Raw genomic sequence first — 24,678 nt, forward strand, 5'->3', positions numbered from 1 at the left:
ACTTTGGTTAGACAAGCTTTAAAAGACTCTTGGGTCATAAGAGTTCTTTTTGATAGAGAAAATATGTTTATATCATCAGAATATGAGATGACATTGATCCAAATAACTGGACGAGACATGTTTGTGCGCAATATACACATTAAACAAGGCTGGGCTAAGGGGCAATCCTTCCAGAACCACCATATTTAAGTGATTTGAGTATTATAGTATAAGACAAGAAAGGAGGAAGAGCTACCTCTGACATTTGACGTCATGAAACTACTGCAACCATCTCAAGGCAAGGCCATAGACCCGACGTCTGCTAAGAGTGGAAGAAGAATTGTATGAGACACAGCATCAGATGCCACAGACAGGTTGAGTAGTATCAAAGGGGCGCACTGCCCCTGGTCCAAACTGATTTTGATGAATTCCAATACCTCTAAAAGAGGTGATTCAGTGATGTGTCAGGGCCTAATTTGAGATTGAGAGGAATGGAGAAGGTCATGTTACTCAGATGGGACGTAGGCCTGTAATTCAGTATGATCGAGGGGTCCTCTGTAGATTTTTTCAAAATAGCAGAACCATATGAGCATGTTGCCATATGTTAGGAACTGTGGCAGTATCAAGAGACTGTTAGACCTAGCCCTCTCTGCAGAGGCACCACCAAACATTTTGCCTACCTCCTCCCACTTTTTGCTGAATTCATTTTTTGTTGGCCTTAGGACTCTAGCACTGGTTAGCAGTGGTAAAGTGCGCAAAGTGCTTGTGCTCTTGCCCAAAACATGGTCCAATTAGGTGATACCCATTTGGCATATTTAATTTAGTCTCTTGTAGGGTGGCATACTATATACCCAGGGTAAATTAAATGTTTCCTGTAGGACTACAGCACTTATTGTGCCATCTGCCTAAGTAGCACTCTAAAACTTGTTCCAGGCCTACCATTGCAGCCTGAATGCAGTATGTCACTGCCATGTTGACTTGGCATTTAAACCCTTATGCCAAGTCTTAACCCCCCCCCCCTTTTTTTTTTTAGATATAAGTCACCCCTAAGGTAGGACCTAGGGAGCCCATAGGGCGAGGTGTTGTTTAATTATGTGTTGGACATGCAGTTATAAGTTTTGCATGTCCTGGTAGTGAAAAACTCACTAAGTCATTGTTCACTACTGTGAGGCCTACCCCTCCCAGAGGATAACTTTGGGAGTTCCTTATTACTTTTAATACGCTGTAATTCCTAATTGAGAGAAGTTAGATATATTACGTTTGGTACCTGTGGAATTGTAATGATAAACCCTTATTAATAATAAAGTTTGATTTTTCATTGCAATTTCTGAAAATGCCACTTTTAGAAAAGTTGTTGCTGCTACAAATGATGGATGGAATGGTGAATAAATCAAACATTCACCCCCAGTCAAAAGATCTGGGTTAAATGCATTGTTCTTTTGCTCACAACGCCACCCCAGTTTGGACCCAGCCATATGCAAATCAGTCTTGACCCTGCTCCTCATGGGAACTGTCCAGCCGGAACTGCCAAGCCAGATCTTCCCTGGACTGGAAACATCCTCCCGGGACTGATTTCAGGGTATCACCCCTCATCAGCCAGCCTACTTTGAATCAGGTGGTACAGCGAGCAGGGAACCCATGTCTGGGGATACCAATCCCACCTAGGGCAAAAAGTGCTGTGGCAGCAAATGATGAGCAAAATATTGAATCAATCAAACATTCACCCCTACTCAAGAGAACTGGGATGGCACATTGAGCAAAACAACAATGGATTAAATCCAGAGCTCTTGACTGGGGGTGAGTGGTTGAAAAGTTTCACCACTCCGTCCATCATCTTGTTGTTCTTACTATGTTCCCCCCAAGTGGCCAAGGATATGCCCAGACGTGGGCCTATTGCATGCTGTGCCACTGGATTCAAACTAGCCTGGCTGATGAGGGCTGATACCCTGAAACCGGTCCCAGGATTCTTGTTTCTGGTCAAGGGAGGACCTGGCCTGGCAGTCTGGCTGGACTGTTACCATGAGGAGCAGGGTCAAGACTGATTTGTATATGGTTGGGCCCAAACTGGGGTTGCATAGTGAGCAAAAGAACGATGGATTAAACCTGGATCTTTTGAGTGGGGGTGAGATGGTTGAAAACTTTCAGCACTCCGTCCATCATCTTGTTGTCTTTACTAAATTCACCCTAAGTGGCCATGGGTATGCCCAGACGTGGGTCCCTTGCTCGCTGTGCCACTGGACGTAAGCTAGTCTGGCTGACGAGGGGTGATACCCTGAAACGTCCAGGGTGGACCTGGAGTGGCAGTTCGGGCTGGACTGTTCCCATGAGGAGCAGGGTCGAGACAGATCTGCATACCTCTGTGTCCAAACAAAGGTGGCATAGAGAGCAAAAGTACGATGGATTAAACCAAAATCTCTTGACTGCAGGTGAGTGGTTGAAACGTTTCTGCACTCCTTCCATCATCTTGTTGTCTTTACTACTTTTAGGAAGTTGTCATTTTGCTGCCCTTAGCCCTTTATGTCTGCAATCTGTCGTGGGTCACATGACTGGGTTTAGCTGACAGACTTTCTGAGTTCCTCCTAGAGAGTTACACAATAGAGGGATTAGGTGTGCCTCAATGGGCCCTCACTTGAAGGATGGGAGCGTGGAGCTGAGCATAGCCCCACTTACAGCTGAATAGGCTGTGTCCTGTCTCCTCCCAAACGATCTGTCACTGCAGCCAGCTTGGCGCCAAGGTAGGGGAGTCACGAAATTCCAGGCACTTTAATGAAATTTTTCAGAAGTTTCTTACACCTTCCAGAAGGACACCATGGTATAAAAATAGGACCTTCAGATGAACTCTTGTGTTCAATCAATCAATATATTCTTTATTTGATTTTAAAAATGAAATCATAAAAGACAGATCAGTTTAGAACAGAGCACAAAGATCAACATCAGCAAAATTGTACGCTTGCCTTAAGACCCTGGAAAGATAACGGAAAAGAAAACAATACACTGTAGGTGGATTTCAAAACTGTAAATGCAATAATGCAGGCCTAACGTGGGTAAAATTCAGGGCTTTAAAAGTGGTCTTCAAAACTTGAGTCGCAGGTAATTAAATTTCGCACAAATCATGACAATATGTAATGTGTCATTAACTGAAACATTGTCACAATCACATTGAGGCAATTTTGAGTCCTTAAAACAACTGTGATTAAAAGGAACTAATTGCAGAGATAGATTTAACCTGCAATATTTCGATAAACGTCGCTGGTGGCGGGACAAGTTCCAGGTCAGGTAGGGTTCCATATCGCTCACGGTTTTCACTAATATCACATGTCGCTCCGAGTGTTTCGGTAATGGGGTGTCCTCGTGATCCGCTGCCATCTTGTCTCTGAATGCTTGAGCAACCCATCTGTGGCCAGATCTAACTATGCTGCTGGGATTGGCATATAGGCCAGGCCTCCCTAAAGATGTCATGTTATGGGAGATAGAAGCCAACCACAGGATCAAGGAAGGCTTATCCATGTTCAGACGGTCTTGTATGATGAATTTATTGAGACCAATTTCCTCCTTTGTCCAAATTGAAAGCCAGAGTTTTAGAGGACAGAGTCGAATCTAGTTAGTAATATTACCTAATCCCAATTCTTCGTGTACAGTTTCATAGGGTACACTTTGTGGGGCTCCCAAAAGGCCTTGGAAATTTCCAAGACAGATTTTATGTGGGTGCGCCCAAGCCGACTTGAGAAGTCACCTATGTTAAACATAGCTCGGTTAAAGGACATCACATTATGAGTTAGAAGTGGATGCCAATTAAGGCCAGAATCTAGCTGAACCCCTAGATATCTAAATTCATATGGTGTCCATCTACTGTAAATATCATTGTTTTTGTTTTGGGCGGGCCAATCTTTTATCACGTGTGATTTCGAAAAATTGGTGGAGAGGTCAAGGCTGTTCATAAAATCAATAAAAGTATAAGAAGTCTTTGTAATCCCTTGGCCGTACAAGCAATTAAAACTGTGTCATCCTCATAAAGCAGAGACGGAATTGAATGGCCACCCACTTTGGGAACATCCAAGCATGGGTCAGTCCGTGCTTGTTTTAAGTGATTAATATAAAAATAAATCTTTTGTTCACTACTGGACTTCTGGAAGGACTCTCAGTTGACTGTCTGCTGCTGTGACCTGCTGCACCCTCTGCCAGACTGCTGTTGTAGCTGTAAGGGCTGCTTCGTTGCCTGAATCCTGTTTTGAACGCTCAGTGACCAGCCCTGCTGTTAAGCCCTGCAACTTCACCTGTACCCAGGACTACCAGAAGTGATTACAAGCACTAGTTTGTTGGTTTTTCATTCAGAGCCACTGGGACATAATAGTGTCCCACCATCTTGAACCCGCACCTTGACCCAGCCTGAGTGAGTCCTGATCCCTCAAGAGGTATCCTACCAGTCCTTGATCCTTGGTTGTGTTGCTAAAGGTGCCCAGCTGGCCAATTTTCAAAACTGAGGACTTAGACACATTTGGCTGAAAAGTGCTCTGAGAACCAGAAGAAGACCAGGACCAACCTACTTGCCTATCCGCCCGAGGTGCATTGCTGGCTGGATTGACTTTGCGGCTTCTCCTGATACGTTCTTCTCCGCAGAAGCAAATCCATTTCAGTGGCCCTTTGCCAAAGGGGTATTCGACCCCATGAAACTGTCTAAGGCTACAGCCCTCTGCCTCTTCCATTTCTGTGACTAAGCCTGAAGGTAAAAATCTTCACTGCGGCTTTGCTCCACGGCCATCCGATGACGATGCTTCCTCCTAGGAAACTCCTCTAGCCGTGCCCCGCTGAACTTCTACATTCTCAATCATTTTTCTTCAAGACGTTTTCTAAGTCCGAAGGTAAGCGTTGACCGGGCCCAATCCACTTCTTGAATCCAAACCACACTCCATTACAGTAGGCCTTAACTTTCGACTTTCGACTTTGAACCGGTCTCAAACGACCAGTTGTCTACGGTTGTTTCTTTGATCTTTTTGGCGCTAGATTTCACACAAAAGATTTAAAATTCATAACCCCGGCTCTACTGATTGAAATGTTGTCGTTTTAGTGTCAAATAACGTATTCAAATGAACCCTATTTTTCTAAACTGATTTGGGTTTTTTCTTGTGTTGTGTTTTCACTTTAATACTGTTTGTGTGCTGCATAAATACTTTACACATTTCTTCTAAGTTAATTCTGACTGCTTTTGGTTCCAGGCTACCAATAGTTAAGCAGAGGACAATTTAGTGACTTTTTGTGATTCACCCTGCAAGGGATTGTGGCTGTTGCTTGACCAGGCTCACACCCCAGTCACCCAACAACCTAATTTCTCACAGAGACTGATTAAATATCAGGTTCCGAACAGGATTTATGGTCAAAATGCCATAAAGTGAGAGAGGCATCGATTATTGGAAGAGCTAGAACTTCAATAAAGAATTTGCATTCTCCGACTACTTCAGCGTGATGTTATTAAACCCTGATAGAGTATTGCCTGACACAGAAATAGAATGTATCAGAATGTACCAGAAAATGGGACTACTCATAGTATTAGTAAACGCTTGATGGATTTTTTTCTATTTTCTCCTGAAAGAAGAAATCCAGCGTTGGAATGATGGCTGTGTTGCAGGCCTGTGGAGAGAAAAATGATTTAACTATGAAAAATATCTTGCGGGGCATTGCTTAATGACTTAATTTTCTGAGAATAGAAATCTGATTGTGCTCTTATAGTTAATTTGTGATACCCTGTTAATACTGCTCTATAAACATTTGTCCAGTGGAGTATAAATACTTCTCTTTTTTCAAGGATTTCACATTTATGTTGTTCTGCTGCAAGTGCTGTCAAAAAACATGGGGACAAGCAAGTTTGATGTGGAGAATGTGTAATTTTAAAGGGAAACCAGATGATCAGTGATGGTGGAAATCCAGTGATTTAGCTGATCAACATCTTTGGACATTCAGGATGGAATAAAAGCCAACAAAATCTATGTGAGATTGTCCAAGTTAATCCTTCCCCATGTCACAAATTAGACTGAGTATTGGAAATAGGAGGTCTCTTGAAATCATGATAAGTAAATGGAATAAGCAAGTGATCGGACTATGCAAATGGTAACTGGGACCTTACTGATGGGGGCTGCAAGTTGGAAAAACATGTTTTGTTTCCTCCCATATGAGTACCTGAGAGATATTCGTAGCAGAGAGAGCATCAATCAGTGACTGTGCATGTGAGTAGTTATTCTCATAAGTACTAATGATAGCCCGAAATCTTGGAGTTTCACTCTGCGGAATTCCACAGAGTTACATGAAATCTTCATGAGATTCCGCAACCGGGTGTAAATAGGTACTTTGCACTGCTTGCAGTGATTTTTAGTGCCAAGAGCTTTTTCCACACTGAAAAATCAGCATGAACGGCACAAAGCAGTGCACCGAAAGGCACTGCTTCTCAAGTTGAATTTGTTGCTGCTCTAGTAGATTTGGAGTCGAGTGGCAGCTTTCGGACCTTGAATGGTTACAACCACCCACATTGCAGAAATCTCGCTGGGTGCTCTCCTAGCAACTGGAAATCACTATAGGGCAGGCAAATCTTGCCTGCAAACTTACTGTTGGCAATACACGCATGAGAAAAAAATTCGCTCAACTCCGCTGGCAGAGCAGAATTTATAGCCCACCCCTAATCAGTATACAGGTTGAAGTCATCTAATACCGTAAAGTTGGAGCATTGTACACAGAGTAGAACTTTTAGATCTACAAGAGAGGTAGCATATTCTTGAGAATAGCCTTTAGGCCAATAAATGAGCACCCGAGAAGAAGAAATTGCAAGAGAGTTTAATGTCCAAGCCTAGCCCATAGGTGACTTCAAGATTATTTAATTTAAAGGTGGTAAATTTTAGGGACGAGCAATAAATAATGGGAAGGGGTTCCACTCTATGCTCCTGTCTGTTGTGCATTATCGAAAAGCCAGACTGTCTAGTAAAAGCTACATCTGGATTAGAGGAATCATTGATCCAGGTTTCTGTCAGGAAATTTACATCTAAATTATACGAGGAAATTAGCTTAAAAATGTAAAACGTCTGCTTAAGCAAAGAAGGAATGGAGAGCAGAAGAAACAAACAATATGTGTTGCTTACAGAGTTAAAAGGGTCCCAGTCAGCACAATTTCATTAAACAGTTAAAACAAACCCCAACCAAGGTGCAAAGCCGCAAAGCGTAAGTCCTTAAGAGTAGAGTATGCGCCATCCAAAATTGCACCACTTGTATGGAACTAAGAAAATAGAAGGGTAGCAATGCTCACAAACTTAAAGACCCAATAAGTCTCAATTTCATTAAGCGTTTAAAAACAAATGTGCACAATCTCAAAGTTCATATGCGCTTAGACTTACATGCTGCACTTCCGTGTTCGTAAGGTTTATAAGTAGGGCAGGGGTGATCTAATCATAGCCTTGCAAATACTAGAGAGCACTCTATCCATTATATGTAGTAAAAATTAATCAAAGTTGTGCATAAAAAAATCACTTATTTTAATAAAAGTAGGTACATTTCTTTTTTTATTAAACTGTTTATTGGTTTCATTGACAGCCATATGAAATAAGTAGACAACACTTTATCAAATCAATCAATACAATGCATGTGAATACTGTACTTGAGGTGAATATCACAGATTCCCCACTTTCTCCAACGTTCTACGCATCTCTAAGTCTTTCATAGGGGACACACAGATATCTCCGCGATATTTGTTCCACTTAGACCATTTCCAATCCCATTTTTGGGGGCACCCTCTAGCCACAAAAACATCTGACTCTGCCAACATGCATCTGTCAAGCTTCTTTGCCCACGCCGAGATGAAAGGCGGGTTTGCTCCACCCCAACTTCTTGCCAGTTAACCAAAGTGTATCCCAGTGTGGTGAATTGTTAACAAAAACAAAGATGCACCTTTGATCATTACAGCATATTTCAAGGCAGTACTTCTGGTAGCATAGTAGCCTGTCCTGACATGTAACAAAAAACACCCCAATATTCATGCCTCCCCTTCCCGCCATAGCCACCCCCGTCTCCTCCGGCCACACCCCCATCCCACCTCACATCCCTCCCCAGGCCGCAAGAATGGCGTTACTGCGGTTTCAGTCACTTAGCTCGGACTCTGAGTCCGCCACCGGGGGTTCACAGATATTGCCTCTAAACGTGTTCCATTTTCCCCAAATTCGTTGCCAGCGCCTGGGGCAGCCTCTGTTCTTACACACCACCCTCTCCGCTGTCATGGCACTGTCCATGTCGCGGGCCCATCTCCTGTGCGAGGGGGTTGCCTGCGCCCCCCAGTTTTGCGCAATGGACCTCTTCGCCAGTGCTAGCCCGATAGTCACCCAGGTTTGATCAGCCTGGTTAAGGTCAGTAGCATCCCACACATTCAATAAACACATTCGGGGTTCCAGTGGGACCACGCGACCAGTGACCTGTGATAGCGTCCCCACGACCTCCCCCCAATATGCAGTTATGTTCGGGCAATCCCATAGAGTGTGATAGAAGGCGCCTCGCAGTCCACACCCCCGTAGGTACAGCGGGCTCTGTGCCCTCCCCATTTTGTGAAGTGTAGTTCTGGTGTAGTAAATCCGGTGCAGTATTTTTAGCTGCACCAGCTTTAGTGTGGACGGGATGGCCACCTCCCGGGGAGATGCTAGCGCTTCAAACCATTCTAGTTCGTCCATGGGACCCACTGCCGCCTCCCAGTTTTGTTTGAGGAGCTCCGTGGGGTCTTTTTGATGATTCACCAGCTTACGGTAGGTCAGTGAGATAGCTTTCTTGGTGAGGTGGTCTGTGAGGAGCCGGTCCTCTAGCGGGGAGGACTCTGGCGGTGTGGTCCCACTGGGTATAGCTTTCTGTAGTGCATGCCTGATTTGTAAGTATTTAAATTGCTCGGTCTGTCTCATCTGATAGTCTGTTTGCAAAGTCTCAAACGGTATCACCCCGCCCCTCCTCCAGAGATCCCCGACCTTGGAGATGCCTATGCGATCCCACCCCTCAAATTCTTTACGCAGATGACCTACACCTATCTTTGGGGAGATCCATAGAGGTGTGTGTCTCGTAATCACCCCCTCCCACCCCAGCCGTCGCTGTGCCGTGTGCCAGATCTGTACTGTGTGCGCCGTAGGGCCTTGCAGCCTGTTCGACCCTGACTTAACATAGAGGGCCTGGAGGACTCCGTGGAGGCCCAGCTGCGCCCTGTCCATTCTCAAAGCGGGTTCATCTTGCGCAGCGTGCATCCAGTGATTAACTATGATAAGTTGGGACGCCCAATAATATAGACGGATGTTGGGCAGCGCGATCCCCCCGTCGTACCAGCTCCGCATGAGCTTGCAGAGCGCTATTCTATGAGGTTTACCCTCCCAGAGCAAATAACCTACCTCTGCGTTAATAGATCGAAAGTAGGAGTCTGGAACTAGAGCGGGCGCATTCTGTAGCGCGTAGAGGAAGCGAGGGAGAGCCATCATTTTGAATAACGCCGCTCTTCCCAGCAACGTCAGCAGCAGGGAGTGCCAATACTTGACATCCCTTTTCAATCTTTTGAGGGGTGGCAATAAGTTGCGTTCCAGGAAAAGCGCTGGGTCCGACGCAATGTGAATACCTAGATATTTGAAACCATCCTCCGCCCTTGGTATTAATACTCCATCAGGGAGTTGCGGCGGAGGCCCCTGTAGGACGTAGAGCACAGACTTCGCCCAATTGATCGAATAGCCCGAGAAGCGACCATAGGAATCACAAATGTCTAGCAATGCAGCTATGGACTGCCTTGGTCGCGTCAGATAGACCAAGATATCATCCGCAGAGAGGGAGATTCGATCATCCCAGCTCTCTGTCCAGCGAAGCCCGGAGATGACTGGGTCTTGTCCGATCCAGGCCGCCAAGGGCTCCAGAACCAGGGCGAAGAGTAGGGGGGATAGAGGACACCCCTGCCTAGTGCCTCGCCCCAGCGCGAAGTCCCTCGACAGTCGGCCATTCACCGTTACCTGTGCCAGAGGGTCTGTATAAAGTAGTCGCACCCAGGCGCAGAACTTGGGCCCAAAACCAAAATGCACTAGTACCGCAAACAGGAAGGGCCACTCCACTCGGTCGAAAGCCATAACCGCGTCCAGCGAGAGTATAACCGCATACTCCTGGATGTGCGGCCCACTGGCCAGTATGCCGTGCAACCTTCTGATGTTAATTGCAGTGTTGCGCGCCGGCATAAAACCGGACTGATCGGGATGAATGAGTGTGTGCAGATGCGCCTGGATACGGGTCGCTAACAGCTTCGCCAATATCTTGGCTTCCACATTCAGGAGTGAGATAGGCCTATAGGAGGTACACTCGGTGGGGGGTTTACCAGGTTTCAGTATTGCGACCAGCGTCGCTACCCTAACATCCTGTGGAAGCACCCCCTCTGCCAGACTGGCCTCGTACATCTGTAGCAAGTGTATTTGCCTCACGTTTGAACAGCTCCACTGGAAGCCCATTCGGTCCCAGTGCCTTTCCCGACTGAAGGTCGCAAATAGCGAGGGCAATCTCCTCTGCCGAGAGACTCCCTTCCAGCTTAAGCGCGTCATCAGGGGCCAGTTTCGGAAGTCGGATGTCTGCGAGGAATTTTAGATTATCTTCTACAGTGGTTGTCACTGCGGAGGTATAGACGTGCTCATAGTGGGCCGCGAAGGCCGACACTATGTCGTCCGGGTTTGTCACCTCCTCCCCTGATGGTAGGCGCAGCCTCGCCACCCAGCGGTTGGCCTTTTCTTTTTTGTCAAGCCACGCGAGTAGGCGACCCGCCTTGTCCCCTAGCTCGTATATCGTGTGTTGTGTTTTCATCAGATGCAACCGGGCCGCCTCCCACTGATGGTCTCTATACGTTTGTTTCGCTAGATTAAGTGTATGCGCGTTCGCCTCAGTGGGGTCCTGGGCGTGTGCCTCTTCCGCCACCTCCACCGCCACCTCCAAGGTAGCCACTTGCCGTGACGCTTCCCGCTTATGGGCTGTGATTACTGCAATGGCCTGCCCACGTAGCACTGTTTTGTAGGCCTCCCAGAGGACAATCGGCGAGGCGACCGAGTGCAAGTTCTCCGGAAAGTACTGTTTCGTAGTTTTATGCAGCGTTTTCCTCACACTAGGGACCTTAAGGTAGCCAGGATGGATCGGGAAGGTGCGCCTCCTACCCGAGAGGCCCGAGGAATAAGTTAGCAGCATCGGGGAATGGTCGGAGATGCCCCTGGGGAGGTGCTTAACCTCCTGTATGCGGGTGACACACTTAGGAGAGGTGAGGGGGTAGTCAATACGCGAAAGTCTGTTGTGCGCGCTAGCATGATGTGTGATTTGACGGGCAGTGGGATGTCGCATGCGACAACAATCAATCAGCCCCATAGCGTCCAGGAAGCCTCGCATGGGTGTAGGGGTCGCGCTAGGCCGCGGGGGGTGTTTATCCCAGTCCGAATCCACTATGGCGTTAAAGTCGCCCCCCACTATCAGTTCTCCTTGGGGTAGGCCCAGTATGAACTTTCCAAGGGCTGGAAAGGCTAGGGAGTGAAGCGCAGGGGGAGGTAGACGTGACGAAATTAAAAGGACAGCCCTCCCATTGGCCCGACAGCGCTGCAAAGCGCCCCTGGTCATCAGCCCAGGTCCCAGTCACCACCAAGGGACAGCTTTTGCGGAGGAGGATCCCCACCCCTCTGGAACCGGAGGTGAATTCGGAGTGTGCTGCCATTTTGAATCCCCATCTATCCAGCGCCTTCACGGCGGTGCCAGCCAAATGAGTCTCCTGTAGGAGAGCCACCGATGGCGTGTGTCTCTTAATATGTTGCAGGACCAGACCCCTCTTAATCTTATTGCCCAAGCCATTCACATTCCAGTACATCACCGACAGCGGGGCGCCCGGGCCCCGCTGATCATTCACCGATACATTCGCCATCAGTTCGTTGCGGTGCGCGCCGTGGGTGCGTGCAAATATGTGGCAGGAGCAAACCCTGTGGTGGACTCTGGATCACCAATCCATGGGTGATACGCAATCGTGCTGCAAGTGGGTGTACCCTCATTCCAAACCTCAGGTGCATAATAAGGAACATCAAAGCAGGCAACAATACTACAGCCCCGCAAACCAGTAAAACGAACCCCCCCCCCTGCCTCCCTGCTAGACGGATCCCCAACTACCCGCCTCCCCAACCGAGCAGAGTGCTTTGATCCCATAAACTGTACTTGCGTGCCGAGGGATAAGAGTATGAGAGTCTAAACTGTAGTCCCCAAACCTACAAGACAGCCGTCCATCCGGCCTTCGCCAGCACGAGGCCCCTCTGATCCCGCTGGGCAGACCCTGCGTCCGCGGCACAGGCAAGGGCGGGCGAGGGTTAGTAGTTTATCGTCCCGTATTCTCAGCCCATCGATCATGTGTGTCCCCCCTCAGCACCACTCCACCGTTCATCCGCTACTCAGAGCCGTGCAGGTCCCCAGTGTCTTCATTTATGGAGGGCGGGCCCTGGCGCTCCGGCGCGGTGCTTGTGCTGTCCCCCTGCACTGTTGTCGTTTGTCGGCGATGTCGTCGCGAGGTCTCATCACCCCCTGCCCGCTGCCATCCCTCAAGCCAATCGTGGGCCTCCTCTGGCATTTCAAAGAAGCGTGTCTTACCTTCCGCCACCACCCGGAGTTTCGCGGGGAAGAGCATTGCGTACGGCAGTTCCCGCTTACGAAGTTCTTTCTTGACTTCCAGAAAGCTTCTGCGGCGCTGAGCAACCGCCGCCGTGTAATCCGGAAAGAAGGAGACCTGAGAATTATGGACTCGCACCGGCGGTGTCACTCTTGCCGCCTGGAGGATAGCATCCCGGTCTCGAAAGTTAAAGATGCGGGCCAGGATGGGTCTTGGCGGCGCCCCGGGTTTGGGCTTACCACCCGGCACACGGTGCGCCCTCTCCACTGCAAAGAGGGCGGATAGTCCCCGAGGTTGTAGCTCAGACTGAATGAGGTTCTCGACGTACAGGTCCATTGCATGGGTCCCCTCACCTTCCGGGACCCCAGTAATACGAATATTGTTCCTCCGAGAACGACCCTCTTGATCATCGAGCTTTTCCGCCATGAGTTTGTTGTCAGTCTCCAGCTGCCCAACTCGCTGAAGCAGGGAAGCGGTGTCTTTTGTGAGGGATTTCGCCACCTGCTCCACCTCGGTCACTCTGGCGTTCAGTTTTTGGAAATCCGCTCGAAGGAAGGAAACAGCAGCAGAGATTGAACCCACCGTGGATTGTACGCTAGCAAGAGCCGCCATAATATCTTCCAATGTCACCTTGGCTGCTCCCCCGGAGTCCGGGGCCCCCGCCGAGAGTTCTTTGTGCCCAGGTGGGCTTTTTGAGTCTTTGGCAAAGGCATATTTGTCGAGTTTGGCCTGCGCGGACCCGCGTGGGCCCTTTCCCCCCATCTCCTCCTAGTTCGGCCTGCAGTGCCAGGTAATCCCCGCCGCCTGCCGCCAGTCACGTACACCAGCGCGGCCTGTTGGCTTTCACCGGTCCAGGAGTGGTGAGGGAGATCGAGGCGTCCGGGTTCGCGGCTGTGCCCACACTGAGATCTGCGAGCAGGTGGGGAAACCGGAGGCGCCCCGGGTATCTCACCGTAGCCACCGGCGCTGTCGGGCCCCCACTTTGGGAGTGGCCTTGGACTCTCTGGTTCCGAGGGGGCACCGGGCACCCCCGCGTCAACAGCAGTCAATCCTGCCCCGAACCACCTGCGGAAGCGCCCTTTTCGCTGCACTAGGCCGTATGGCTGGGCCCTCGTCTCGCGCCCGCGGCGCCCAGGCCCGTGTCGCGGAGCCCACCTGCTCCCACTCCAGTCTCTGCCGCCAGGAGGGGGGGGACTCGCCGCACCCCGGTTCTCACGTCTGGCGCATATGATCCTCTCCGTCCATACTGGTCGCTCGCCGGGTCCCCTCTCGTCTGCTGGAGCCACTCTCAATCTAGTCCCCGGCTGTCAGCGCGGGGCTAGGCCGCAGGGTCTCACTCGCCGTCCAGCACCACTCCGGCTCCACCCACACTTCAGGCGTCCGAGTCACCGGGCCACTCAGGTCACCGCTCACCCCGATGTCCCCGGGGGGGGGGGGGGGTCCGCCGCCCGCACCCGCTCACCGGAATGCCGGATCTTGGGCCGCTGCCGAGGGAGCCGGCTCCTCTGCCCCCGCCGGCTCCGCCCCCAGGCACCACTCCTCTTCTTGCACGCCCGCACCGTCGAGCCGTCGGTGCGGATCCTCTGGCCGGGCCCCTCGATGATGCGACGTGTCGCCGGCACCTCGTCTCGCACAGCAGTGGGTGCAGGCACGCTTCCTCGCCGGCCTCCCGTGCGTGTCTTAGGGCCGTCGGCTGGGACCTTGAAATTTAGTCCGTGGCCGCAGGCACCGAGCCATTCCGTCTCCCATCCGCCAGCCTTTGCCGTCTCCCGGGACTCCCCACGGTTCAGGGCCAGCCCGATCGGCGCCCCCAACCTTCCGATGTCTTTCGCTGTCTTGGGGGCAGGATAAGTGGACGGATAAAGGGTCGGATTGCCAGGGGAAACTACTTCGCCCTCAGAGCCTCGCTAGCGCGCGGCCATTGCTGTCGGCTGCAGGCCACGCCCCCGTGTGGTGAATTGTTGTTCTACTTCATTAATATCAGTAGCGTCCCATATATTCAGCAGCCCCAGTTGTGGAGTCAACACTATCTCCTTTCCTAAGGCTGTCTGCATACATTCCGTTACACCCTCCCACAGAGCCCTCAAGGCAGGGCAGCTCCATAGAATATGATAGAAGGTGGCTCGATGACCACATCCCCTCAAACAAAGGTCATCAGGTCTGGATCCTATTTTTGCTAGGGTTATCCTGGTCATGTATGATCGATGAAGTATTCTTAGCTGGATAAGCCTAAATTTAAGCGGGATAGCCGCCACCCTGGGGGACATAAGAGCCAATTGCCAATCTTCATCACTTATCGGGCCTAGGTCGTCCTGCCATTTCTCTCTAAGCCTTGAGAAGGTGTCTGGAAATTGTGGATCAGCTTTTCATATGTGAGAGATATCGCTTTAGATTGAAGGGGTCCGTCCAGCAAGCGGTCCTCCAAAGGGGACGATTCCGGTATATCTGCTAGGGTCGGGAACGACGAATGGAGTGCATGCCTTATTTGCAAATATCTATACAACTCTCCCTGGGCCAGGTGGAATTGGCTCTGCAGGTCTTCAAATGAGAGTATCAACCCCTTTTTGACCAGATCTTTTACTGCTGAAATTCCTATTAGGTCCCACTTGTCAAACCCAAGCTGATAACACAGCATACCTAGCTTCTGTGTATACCATAGTGGCGCTGCCCTAGATAGGATACCCGCCCAGCCCAAACGAGAATTTGCTGTGCGCCATATTTCGAGTGTGTGTTGGGTGGGAACGAAAAGTTGCTGCTTAGTCTTCCTATCTATGGAGTATATGACCCCCAGGTAACCAGATCGATCCAACTGATATCTATCTAAGACGAACGCAGAGTCATCGGGGGGATGGTATATCCAGTGGTTGACAGTCACCAACTGGGCAGCCCAATAGTAAAGTTGCAGGTCAGGCAACGCTATGCCTCCGTCATACCAGCTCTTTGTCAATTTCTTCATCGCCACCTTGGGAGCTTTCCCATCCCACAGCAAAGTGCGAAGTTCGCCCTCCACTGCTTTAAAATAGGAGTCTGGGACTTTGTGCGGGCAGTTATGGAGTATATATAGAAACCGGGGAAGGGCCAGCATTTTAAAGAGGGCAGCCCGACTCACCAGTGACAGAGGAAGGGACTTCCAGTGCTTAATGTCAGCACGCAATTTCGCCAGTGGGGAGCCAAGTTGGAACTGTAAAAAAGAACCGGATCCGAGGTGATAAAGACCCCCAGGTATCGAAACCCTTCCTCTGCCACCTCTATGGTACAGTGAGCCGGAAGTCGAGGGACCTGGCCCGCAAAATGAACAAAGTAGATTTATGCCAATTAATCGCATACCCAGAGTAGGTACATTTATTTTTTAAGTTTAAAAAAGGTTAATAAACTATTTTGAAATTAGGCAATTATTTTTCGTTTATGTATTTTGTAACATTTAATTAAATGTGTGTGTGTATATATATATATATATATATATATATATATACATATCTATATATATATATATATATATAATGCAAAATGCTGCACACATAGATAGAGGAAGAGACATGGAGAAATAGAGCTATTTCTCCTCGTTATGCCTCCCCTGTGAAGGTGTAAGTTTTGGTGCATCCCCAGGTTTACAAGTTCTTGTTAATCTCGGGATGGGTCAAAATCCATAGAAGTTGCATGGGAACACCTATGCAAACCCATGGATTGCCTACCCAGGGCAGAGTAACTCAATGCAGTGATTTGTGCAACGTTGCGTTACTCCATTAGTGTCTTTCAGTGGCTTCAAAAATCTGATGTAGAAGCTTGCGTCAACCGTGTACCACGCTCCGTGGTGCATACGTGATGCAACCCTCTCATAATTGAGGCCCCTAGTGTCTCGCCTGTTGTTGCCCCCATGGGAGGGGGCATGGGGGTCCAAGAGACACACTTGGATTCCTCCTTTAGGCGGCTGTAGTTACACAATGCCCAATCATACTGTGTGGTTCTTAGTCCCTGGTGTAAAGGCAGGCATGTCCAGTTGTAATGAAAGTTGGACTAGCAAGCAGTTTTAAATCATCTGTATGCCTTTTAGTGCCACACCATTATCAGTACAGGCACAAGTTAGCTCCTACAATGGTGGCATGCAGTTCTTTTTTGCAATATGGCTAAGAGTTGTCCCAGTCTGACACCCTTTGCAGAGTGCTTTATTTCTAAGATATTAAACACAGGGGCCCAAATTCTTTCCTAGGAGTCCACAGGCCGCTGCCGCACTGAGTGCCTAGATTGCTGATTATAAAAGGATATCTAGTTTTTTTAATATCCTCTTGTATCGTTCTTACAACACTCTGAACTTCATGTCTCAATATCTCACATGTGTATGTTATTTTTCATTTTTTTTAAATCTGTTACGGTTTCCATATCTTTCTCGTCTTTATATTTGTGCCTTTCTCTTTTTTGCTCGGGTTCAAAATCTACGGTGAAAAATGGTTGCCGGTGCTCTCCACCTTTAACCAGCTGATCAAGCGAAGTGCTGAGTCCTTGCATCGTATTAATGCGTTATGGCCCTATATCTATTGTTTCATTATAACAACCTCAGAATGGTACCTTAAGATTCATACTTATATGGTATACATGAAGTGGCTCTTATTAAAGATAATGTTCTGTGGATCCTCACTTGAGTCACTTAAAGTGTGCTTGGAGTGGCCAGACTGCATAGTTAGCCCATTCATGGATATGATGATTCTCATGCTCACCTAGTTCGTGCATGTGACAGATAACTGTTGTTCTCAGGTCATCTGCATCAGACTCCCAACTTTACTCCTGCAGCTCCAGCATTTATTACGATGCTTAAGGTCTGATTTCCATGTTTTCTTACGAATTTACTATATATAATACCATTGTAGGTAATGTAAATTCAAGGCACACATTTCAAATTTGTACTCAAATCATCTCTACCATGTACTTATTATTTTCATGTCAGTGCTTCTTTTCTCAAGCTTCCCTAATTTTGGCCATTTCATCTTTTTGCAAACCTTACAGTATCCTATGAATGTTCTATAACGCGTTAATGTCTCCCACGCAGTGTTGTGTGATATCTATCTGTTTGTTCATCTGCAATAATCCAACCTCTATATGCAACACCTTTTAGTAGTTTAGTTTTAGGAATATCCCAGAATTCTTGAAGTTGGAAGGGACGAGTCAAATTCACGATTCTATTGAAAATATCAAAGCTACCAAGCTAGTCTTACACTTAACTACCCTTCTCATCACAAAGGTGGAAGAGGAGAGTGTCTTATTTGGGTTTACACATTTGGCAATATCTTTGCTTTATACACCGCAGAATGAATTCATACATTTAAGGAATACGTTGGTTACTTCATGTCCTTATGTTTGTTTTGTAAAGATATTCTTTATCGGTTTCTTCAGCTTTACTTTGTATTTTTCATTACAGTTGATCTTTACTCCTGCTGTCACTGTAGCTGCTGTCCATTCTGACATCCCTGTTTCATCATCTTCCTTATCATCCTCCTGTCCGTCTGTAGCTGCTCAGGTGAGATGTCTGTCTTCTGTATGCATCTCAGCTTCACACCATAGGTCTCAGACTATGATTCATCTGAAATGATCAGTGGTGTGCACTTCTCATGTTAAATGTAGCATGGATTGTGGCTTTTACACAGTCTAAGTGATGTTATTTTTTTGTACTGAAAGTTGTGAAGGTAATCATGGAAACCACCCTTTCATTTGAGATGAAGGCATGCAGGCATGTCTGGTAATCAGTATGCAGACTGATTTTTAGTGCATTTGGTCAAATGATGTATAAGCAAAAATATTCGGCGACCTTCGTTTAAAATCTATGTAAAATTCTGTATACAATAGTTAAAATTATAATGACTTGTTTTTTTTTTGTTGATAACAGGTTTGCAGCTTACTGATGCTGTAAATAATGTATGTGACTGTTATTCATTAAAAATCAGTTTTTTGATCTCAGGATGTGAGATATGTCTTTTAAGTGAAAACACACACAGTGCTTAGAGTTAAACTCTAAGGGCCGGATGTGTACGAGGGCAATAATAGGGCCACTTTGGCACAGGTCTCATTATCTGTGTTCTCTGCTTTATTACGTTTGCAGTCAATGGGGTGGAGGAGTTGCTACCTACCCTGCCATTGCCTGGTATTAGATAACAGCTGTGACACCCATTTTAGGGTGGTTGACCAGTCACTTTTTATGAAACAATCACTTATATGCAAGACTGAAAATCGTATTGCCTTTGTGATTTTGGGTCCACGGAGTGAGGCCCATACTAGTAGGTCATATTGGAACTCAAAAAAAGATTTCAGTCATGAGTCGTGCATTCACTGGGTCTCAAATATACTGGTAGAATTTCCTGGCTACTCCTCTTTTAGCGGTAATATGCGATTATTACCTTGGGTATCATAGGGCGAGTCACTTTCCTCTGGGTGGGTTAACAAGTTAAGACTGATCCCCTGAAGTCCTCTAGCAGATTATCTGTTTCACATGTTCTTCTTAGATTGCACCATAATTGACTAACTTACCCCTCTTCCCCATCCACCTTGCAACTAAGATGGATTTTCTCTCAGAAGGTCATTATCTCGTTTGTAATGAACAAGTTATCAATTAAGGAGATAATCCTGTCATCATTACCGGCTTAATATTATTGACAATCATCTTTCTTAACTTCCAGCTGGGTACAGAAATGTAGTGTACATGGTATCTATTCAGAATTTAGTAAAAAACTGCAAGCACTTTTATAATATTTCTTGTGGCAGATATAGTAGCCTGGTGGATCACAATCAGTTTGGCTAATTAAAAGGCCAACTTGTTATGGGGTCGATTGGATATTTCTGATGCCCACCACAAGCTCACTTTCTTCACTGTACTTTAAGTGCATCTATCAACATATTTGATAAGCATACCTCTGAACCTCTTATGGTCATATACTTTTTAGGGGTTTGAAATGTAAGCTTTTGAGTACTTTTAGTCTTCCCTCTTCGTGTCCTGATGAAGATAACTCATAGTGCAATTTTGCATGTTTGTCAATCTCCAAGTGACTATTGTGGCATATCTGGATAACCTGCTAATTTACATTAGCTGCCAAGTAATTTGGATAAAAGGCCAGATTGAATTCTATCACTTTGCATGCACAATAATAACTGGCTGGATATTTCAACACTTACCTTCTTTCTCCGCGCAATGCTTCTGAACCATTGGAGTGCTCACATTATTGTAAAAAGGAATCCTGACTTTTGATTGGCTAGAGTTCTTACTTTATTGGCCTATGTAATAACTGTCCTAATGATCATGCTTTTGGTTTTAGTCCCAGTGGCATACGTTTGTCGCAATAGCCACTTTACAGATACAATGTTCTTAAACTCACTGGTTGTGCTCAAGATGAGCTCTCCTTCATCTGCATTATTGTCTGCTCAAGTTACTACTCCTCATTTTATGCTTCCTCAGTAGTTCCATATGAGGCTGAGTCAAAAAGGGCATGGTTTTGATTATTTTCCTGCTGTAAATGGATAAACCTTGAAGCCCATTTGTTCCTGGTGGACTCTTAATTTTAATCTAACCCCAAATATCTTTCTTGTGTGTGTTCAATCCTTAAGTCATAGTTACATGACCATGAAAGTCAGCTACAGTTGTAGGCATTGCAATTTTTGTAAGGACATGCTATAAAAATGCTTTAATACATGTTATAAGTCATTGAAGTAAAGGAGAGGCCAACCTGATGTGTGAAGTCTCTTCTTCAGACTACCAACATTCACATATAACTACCACTGGACTTTTGGTTTCAAATTCATCTTTATGCCGTCATTATAAGACCATAAAAGCACAGGATAAAACATTTACATCTTCATAAAATATAAATAACACTCTAAAAGCATTATAAAACAGATGATCATTACAATGCATAGAGTCTTCTAAATTTGATAGCAGCAGTGATATAACTGAGAGCAGCAGTGCAAACATCGGTTGATTCTAAACTTTGCAGATGGGAATCAGCGTTTACAACGCTGGTAATACCACATGGGTAGGTTACAATGCGTACGTTACATCGTCCGCTTTAGTACCACGCATAGCATTACACCGCAAGTCGTTTCAACGACTTGCGCTAGATGGCGCCCAACACCAGGGAATGTGTTGGATTTTAAATCCAACACATTCCCTGCTGTTGTGTTAGCTGGAGTAGGAATAGTAATTTATACTATTCCTAAATCCAGCGCGCCATCTATCACAAGTCGTAGAAACGACTTGCGATGTAAAGCCATGCGTGGTAACAACGTGGACGATGGAACGTCTGCGTTGTAACCTACTGCAGGGTAATGGACGGCGTAGTAACGTCATACATTCTTTGCAGATAGATCACACCCCCATAGTAAGAATTGAAGTGCTTATGTAGAAGGGCAGGGCATAGAAAGCTCAATCTAAGAGAGTCATGTAAAGTACAAAAGAACATAAAATGAAAGTTGATTGAACAGTAACACAGTCACAGGGGCAGCGTGGGAGAGAGAGAAACCAGGATCCCACTACTGGGAAAGCCACAGGAAAATGGACTATATTTATTCTAAATGTAGTGAGATAAAATCTGTGCTCTGGGTTTACTATCCAGTTCAGATAAGGCTCCATATCAGATGATGTGGATATCTGCATATATCTTGTAACTGTTGGCATCTCAAGAGATTTTTCTACTCTAACTCCACCTTTGTAAGCTTCTTAGCTCTTCTTGACTTTCATTTTAAGATCAGGTGTTCTACTTTGCGGTTAGTCAAAGAAATGACTATACCCCAGGTTATAGAAGGTGTTTTGCACATGAGCCAACCATGGACTAGCAGTCACGTTTCCTAATTTTAAACAGTCTAGTAACACCTTAAGCGAGAAATCTGCATTCGGGGAGATCCATAGCTTTATCCATAATAGAAGTGCTGCCATGGAGATCTGGTCCTCTATAAACCATATACCCTGTTCCAAATGTGAAATAAAGCTTGAGGAGGATTTAGGAATGGCCAGAAGCCTGCGCAAAAACCTATTTTCATCTACTTGACGAATTGCGCAGGCAGTACAGCCCCAGACTCCGGCTCCATAAGTGGCCACCGATAGGCACTTGCTTTCATAAAGTTGGACGATTTTGTATACTGGCTTGTGGCAAATCTGAATATTGCATCTTCATCTTCATGCATCTTTCAAGCCCTTTGGATAAGTAACCTGTCCCTTGATCCATTTGCCTCCAAAAAAGTACAAAGGTATTTGAAAAAAGGAACTTTTTCAATTTGTGTTCCCCCAATAAAAAAAAGTTTTTGACTTGGTGTGTTTTGAACCGCAGGTCTTGATAAAAGATTTTGACTGATTCACCTTAAGTTTTAATCTCAGTATAAAATCACTAAACTCGTTCAGAAGCTTTTGGAGGGCATTTTCAGTCAGACCTAAAAGAACTGCGTCATCCGCATAGAGCAGCACAGGGAGTGCCTGCGCGCCAATCCTGGGAACATCGTCACAGCAAGCCCTAAAGCGGTGTCTATGGAATTGATGTATAATAGAAAAAGGAAAGTCGCTAATATGAAATTATTAGGGCTGTACAGTCCCCATCTTTGTAAAGTGCACCCATATTGTAGAGTCCCAATGCATGCGTTTTACCAGATCCACTAGATGGGGATCAATACCCTCCTGCTCCATCAGGCCCCATAATATGCTCCTATCTACAAGGTCAAAAGCACAGGAGAGGTCCATAAATGCCACATGAATGGCTCCTCTCCTGACCTTGGCATATTTGCCTATGATGTGAGTTAGGTTGAGGGTTTACTCTACAGTTCCTAGGCCTTGACAGAAGCCATACTGGGCAGCAGAGAAAAAAGAGCTAGCCTCTGCCCAGCTCTCCAATTTGCCCGGGATTACCCTCCCAGGATCTTTACAGTAAAATCAATCAACGAGATTGGGCAATAACATGCCGGGCAGTTGCGATTTCTTTTCTTATAGATGGGTACAATGACGGCTTTACTCCATGAATCTATAAGGTCGCCTTTCACTGCAGCCCTTAATACATTTGTGACCAGGGGAGCCCAGAATTCCACGTTGTTTTTAAAAAGATTAATTAACACCCCATCTGGCCCCGGGGCTTTGCCATTTGCAGAACTCATAATAGTTTTTTTGACTGCAGCCAAGTCTACAAGATCAATTAGCCACTCTTCATTAATAGGGGGGTGATTGGGCATGTTTTCATTTAGGGACCAACCGACTTTGTGGTTTGGATTAAAAATCGAGGAAAAGTGAATGGTCCAGTCGGCCTCAGGGACATGGTACTCAATACTAGAAGTTTGGTTGTCCAACAGAAAAGGTTGGTTGTCTATGTCCCAGAAGATTCTAGTATCTTTCAGATCAGCTGCTTTATTTAGATCCTCCTGTGCTTTAGCTTGAATAACCTGTTTCCTTTCTTGTAGGGCTAGCTTCTATTTATGTTGTGCTTCCTTTATGGCAGTAGTATCTCATGGTATTTTATTAGTGGCCTATTTTAGGGCTTTGAGTGCTCTAGTGCATTCAGGACTAAACCATGGATGCACTGCTCGCTCATTTAGGGGTTTGTTCGATACAAGCCTGCAGGATATTAATTCACAGATCTCCTTAAAGCTGTCTAAAATTTTGGACAAGTCTTCCGCTGTGGATAGACAACTGGTGATCTCATTGGAGGCTTCCGTCATCAAGGTGTTAAAAAAGTTATTTGGATCTAATGATCCCCAGTTTAAGCAAACCCCCTTGTTTTGCTGATAACTAACTGCAGACATGGTCCTACCATGTGTGTCATAACAAGAGGAGGCGCGAAAACGTACTATATTAGGGTTATGGTCGCCGTACTGGAGGGGGCATACCTCATAATGACTAAGGTTGCATCCCACGTCCCTTGAGTTAAGGACAAAATCAATGGTACTACCCTTACCCCTTCCTACAAAGGTGGGTGAATTTTTTCCATCATTTCCCCAAATATCCGATGAAAAATGTAATGTTGTGCGATAAGATCAACTGATTAAGAGCTGCCCCATAATTTGAATGTGCAAAGTGGCCAGTGTTGTCTCCCTCAACATTTCTAAAACCATACGTACAGTCACCTTTGTGCAGACATTTAGAGATATTGAAATTGCCCGCCCAAATCAGTGATGTCTGTTTTTTCTGTCTATGCATAAAGACTGAGACTGACCTTCCCAGCTCTTCAATGATGCCTATGGGGTGTTCTGAAAAAAAGTTACAATAAAAATTTATTAAAATAGTGTTATGCTGCTTAGGTATATGAAGATACAGAATTTCATAGCAAGCCTCCCAGGCTAAAACATTTACCTTCAAATTTTTAATAGAGCATGCTATAAAGATAGCTATAACCCCCTTCCCTCTTCCCGCAAAAGATGGAGTAGCCCCAGAGCAATAGGATGTGAACTCATTGATGACAACTGAATCAATCAAGAGTCCAAGTCTCCTGGCAACATACTATGTCAAACTTTCCAACAAAAGATAGCCAGTTCCCGTCTTCGAGTCTGTTTCGAAACCCCGCTATGTTCCAGGATAGAATCTTGATGCAATGGTGATGGGAATAATACTTGGTTGGTCAATGTTGGCACCCAAAACCTGGGCTCGGGTGACATCACCCTGTCCGTCAGTTTGGAGTCAATCATTTTCCTCCAAATCTGGCAGGGGCATATACTTGTTTCTAACAGGTACGCTCAGATTTGGTCTGGGTTTATTGGGAGGGCAGTATAAGCTACTAACCCAGACGTTCTGTAAGGCAGATGGTGCTAGCTGTCTGTAATAGAAACCCAAGGGTAATATGGTTATGGTGCTTGATTTTACTCTACCAACCTGCACTAAAGATAAAATGTCCCCAGCCACCCTAGGAATGTGAAAAGTTATGATTACAGTATCACCAGCATAATTCCTTTCAAGTGGACCAATACCCCTTACTCGACGTACAAACAAGATCTCATAATTTAGCTACCACTGACAATTTATTGAATTGTTTAACCAAAAAAGGACTTTGTTCTTGAGTGCGCCGGTAGACTCAATGGTGCCTGTAGGTAGATAGGGCACATTTGCCAGT

General features: G+C 46.3%; 1 protein-coding gene across 2 annotated transcripts in view; it reads left to right on the forward strand.

Annotated features, from left to right (window-relative positions):
• The window catches only part of PHC3 (polyhomeotic homolog 3), a 590,730-nt gene that overhangs the window by 132,224 nt on the left and 433,828 nt on the right, over nucleotides 1-24,678 (forward strand). For both annotated transcript variants that reach the window (XM_085635115.1, XM_085635116.1), the window contains exon 6: nucleotides 18,036-18,134. In XM_085635115.1, the coding sequence (XP_085491241.1) occupies nucleotides 18,036-18,134 (99 nt within the window). The remainder of the gene's footprint in view (nucleotides 1-18,035; nucleotides 18,135-24,678) is intronic.

This window comes from Triturus cristatus, chromosome 11 (assembly GCF_964204655.1).
Source record: "Triturus cristatus chromosome 11, aTriCri1.1, whole genome shotgun sequence".
NCBI lineage: Eukaryota > Metazoa > Chordata > Amphibia > Caudata > Salamandridae > Triturus > Triturus cristatus.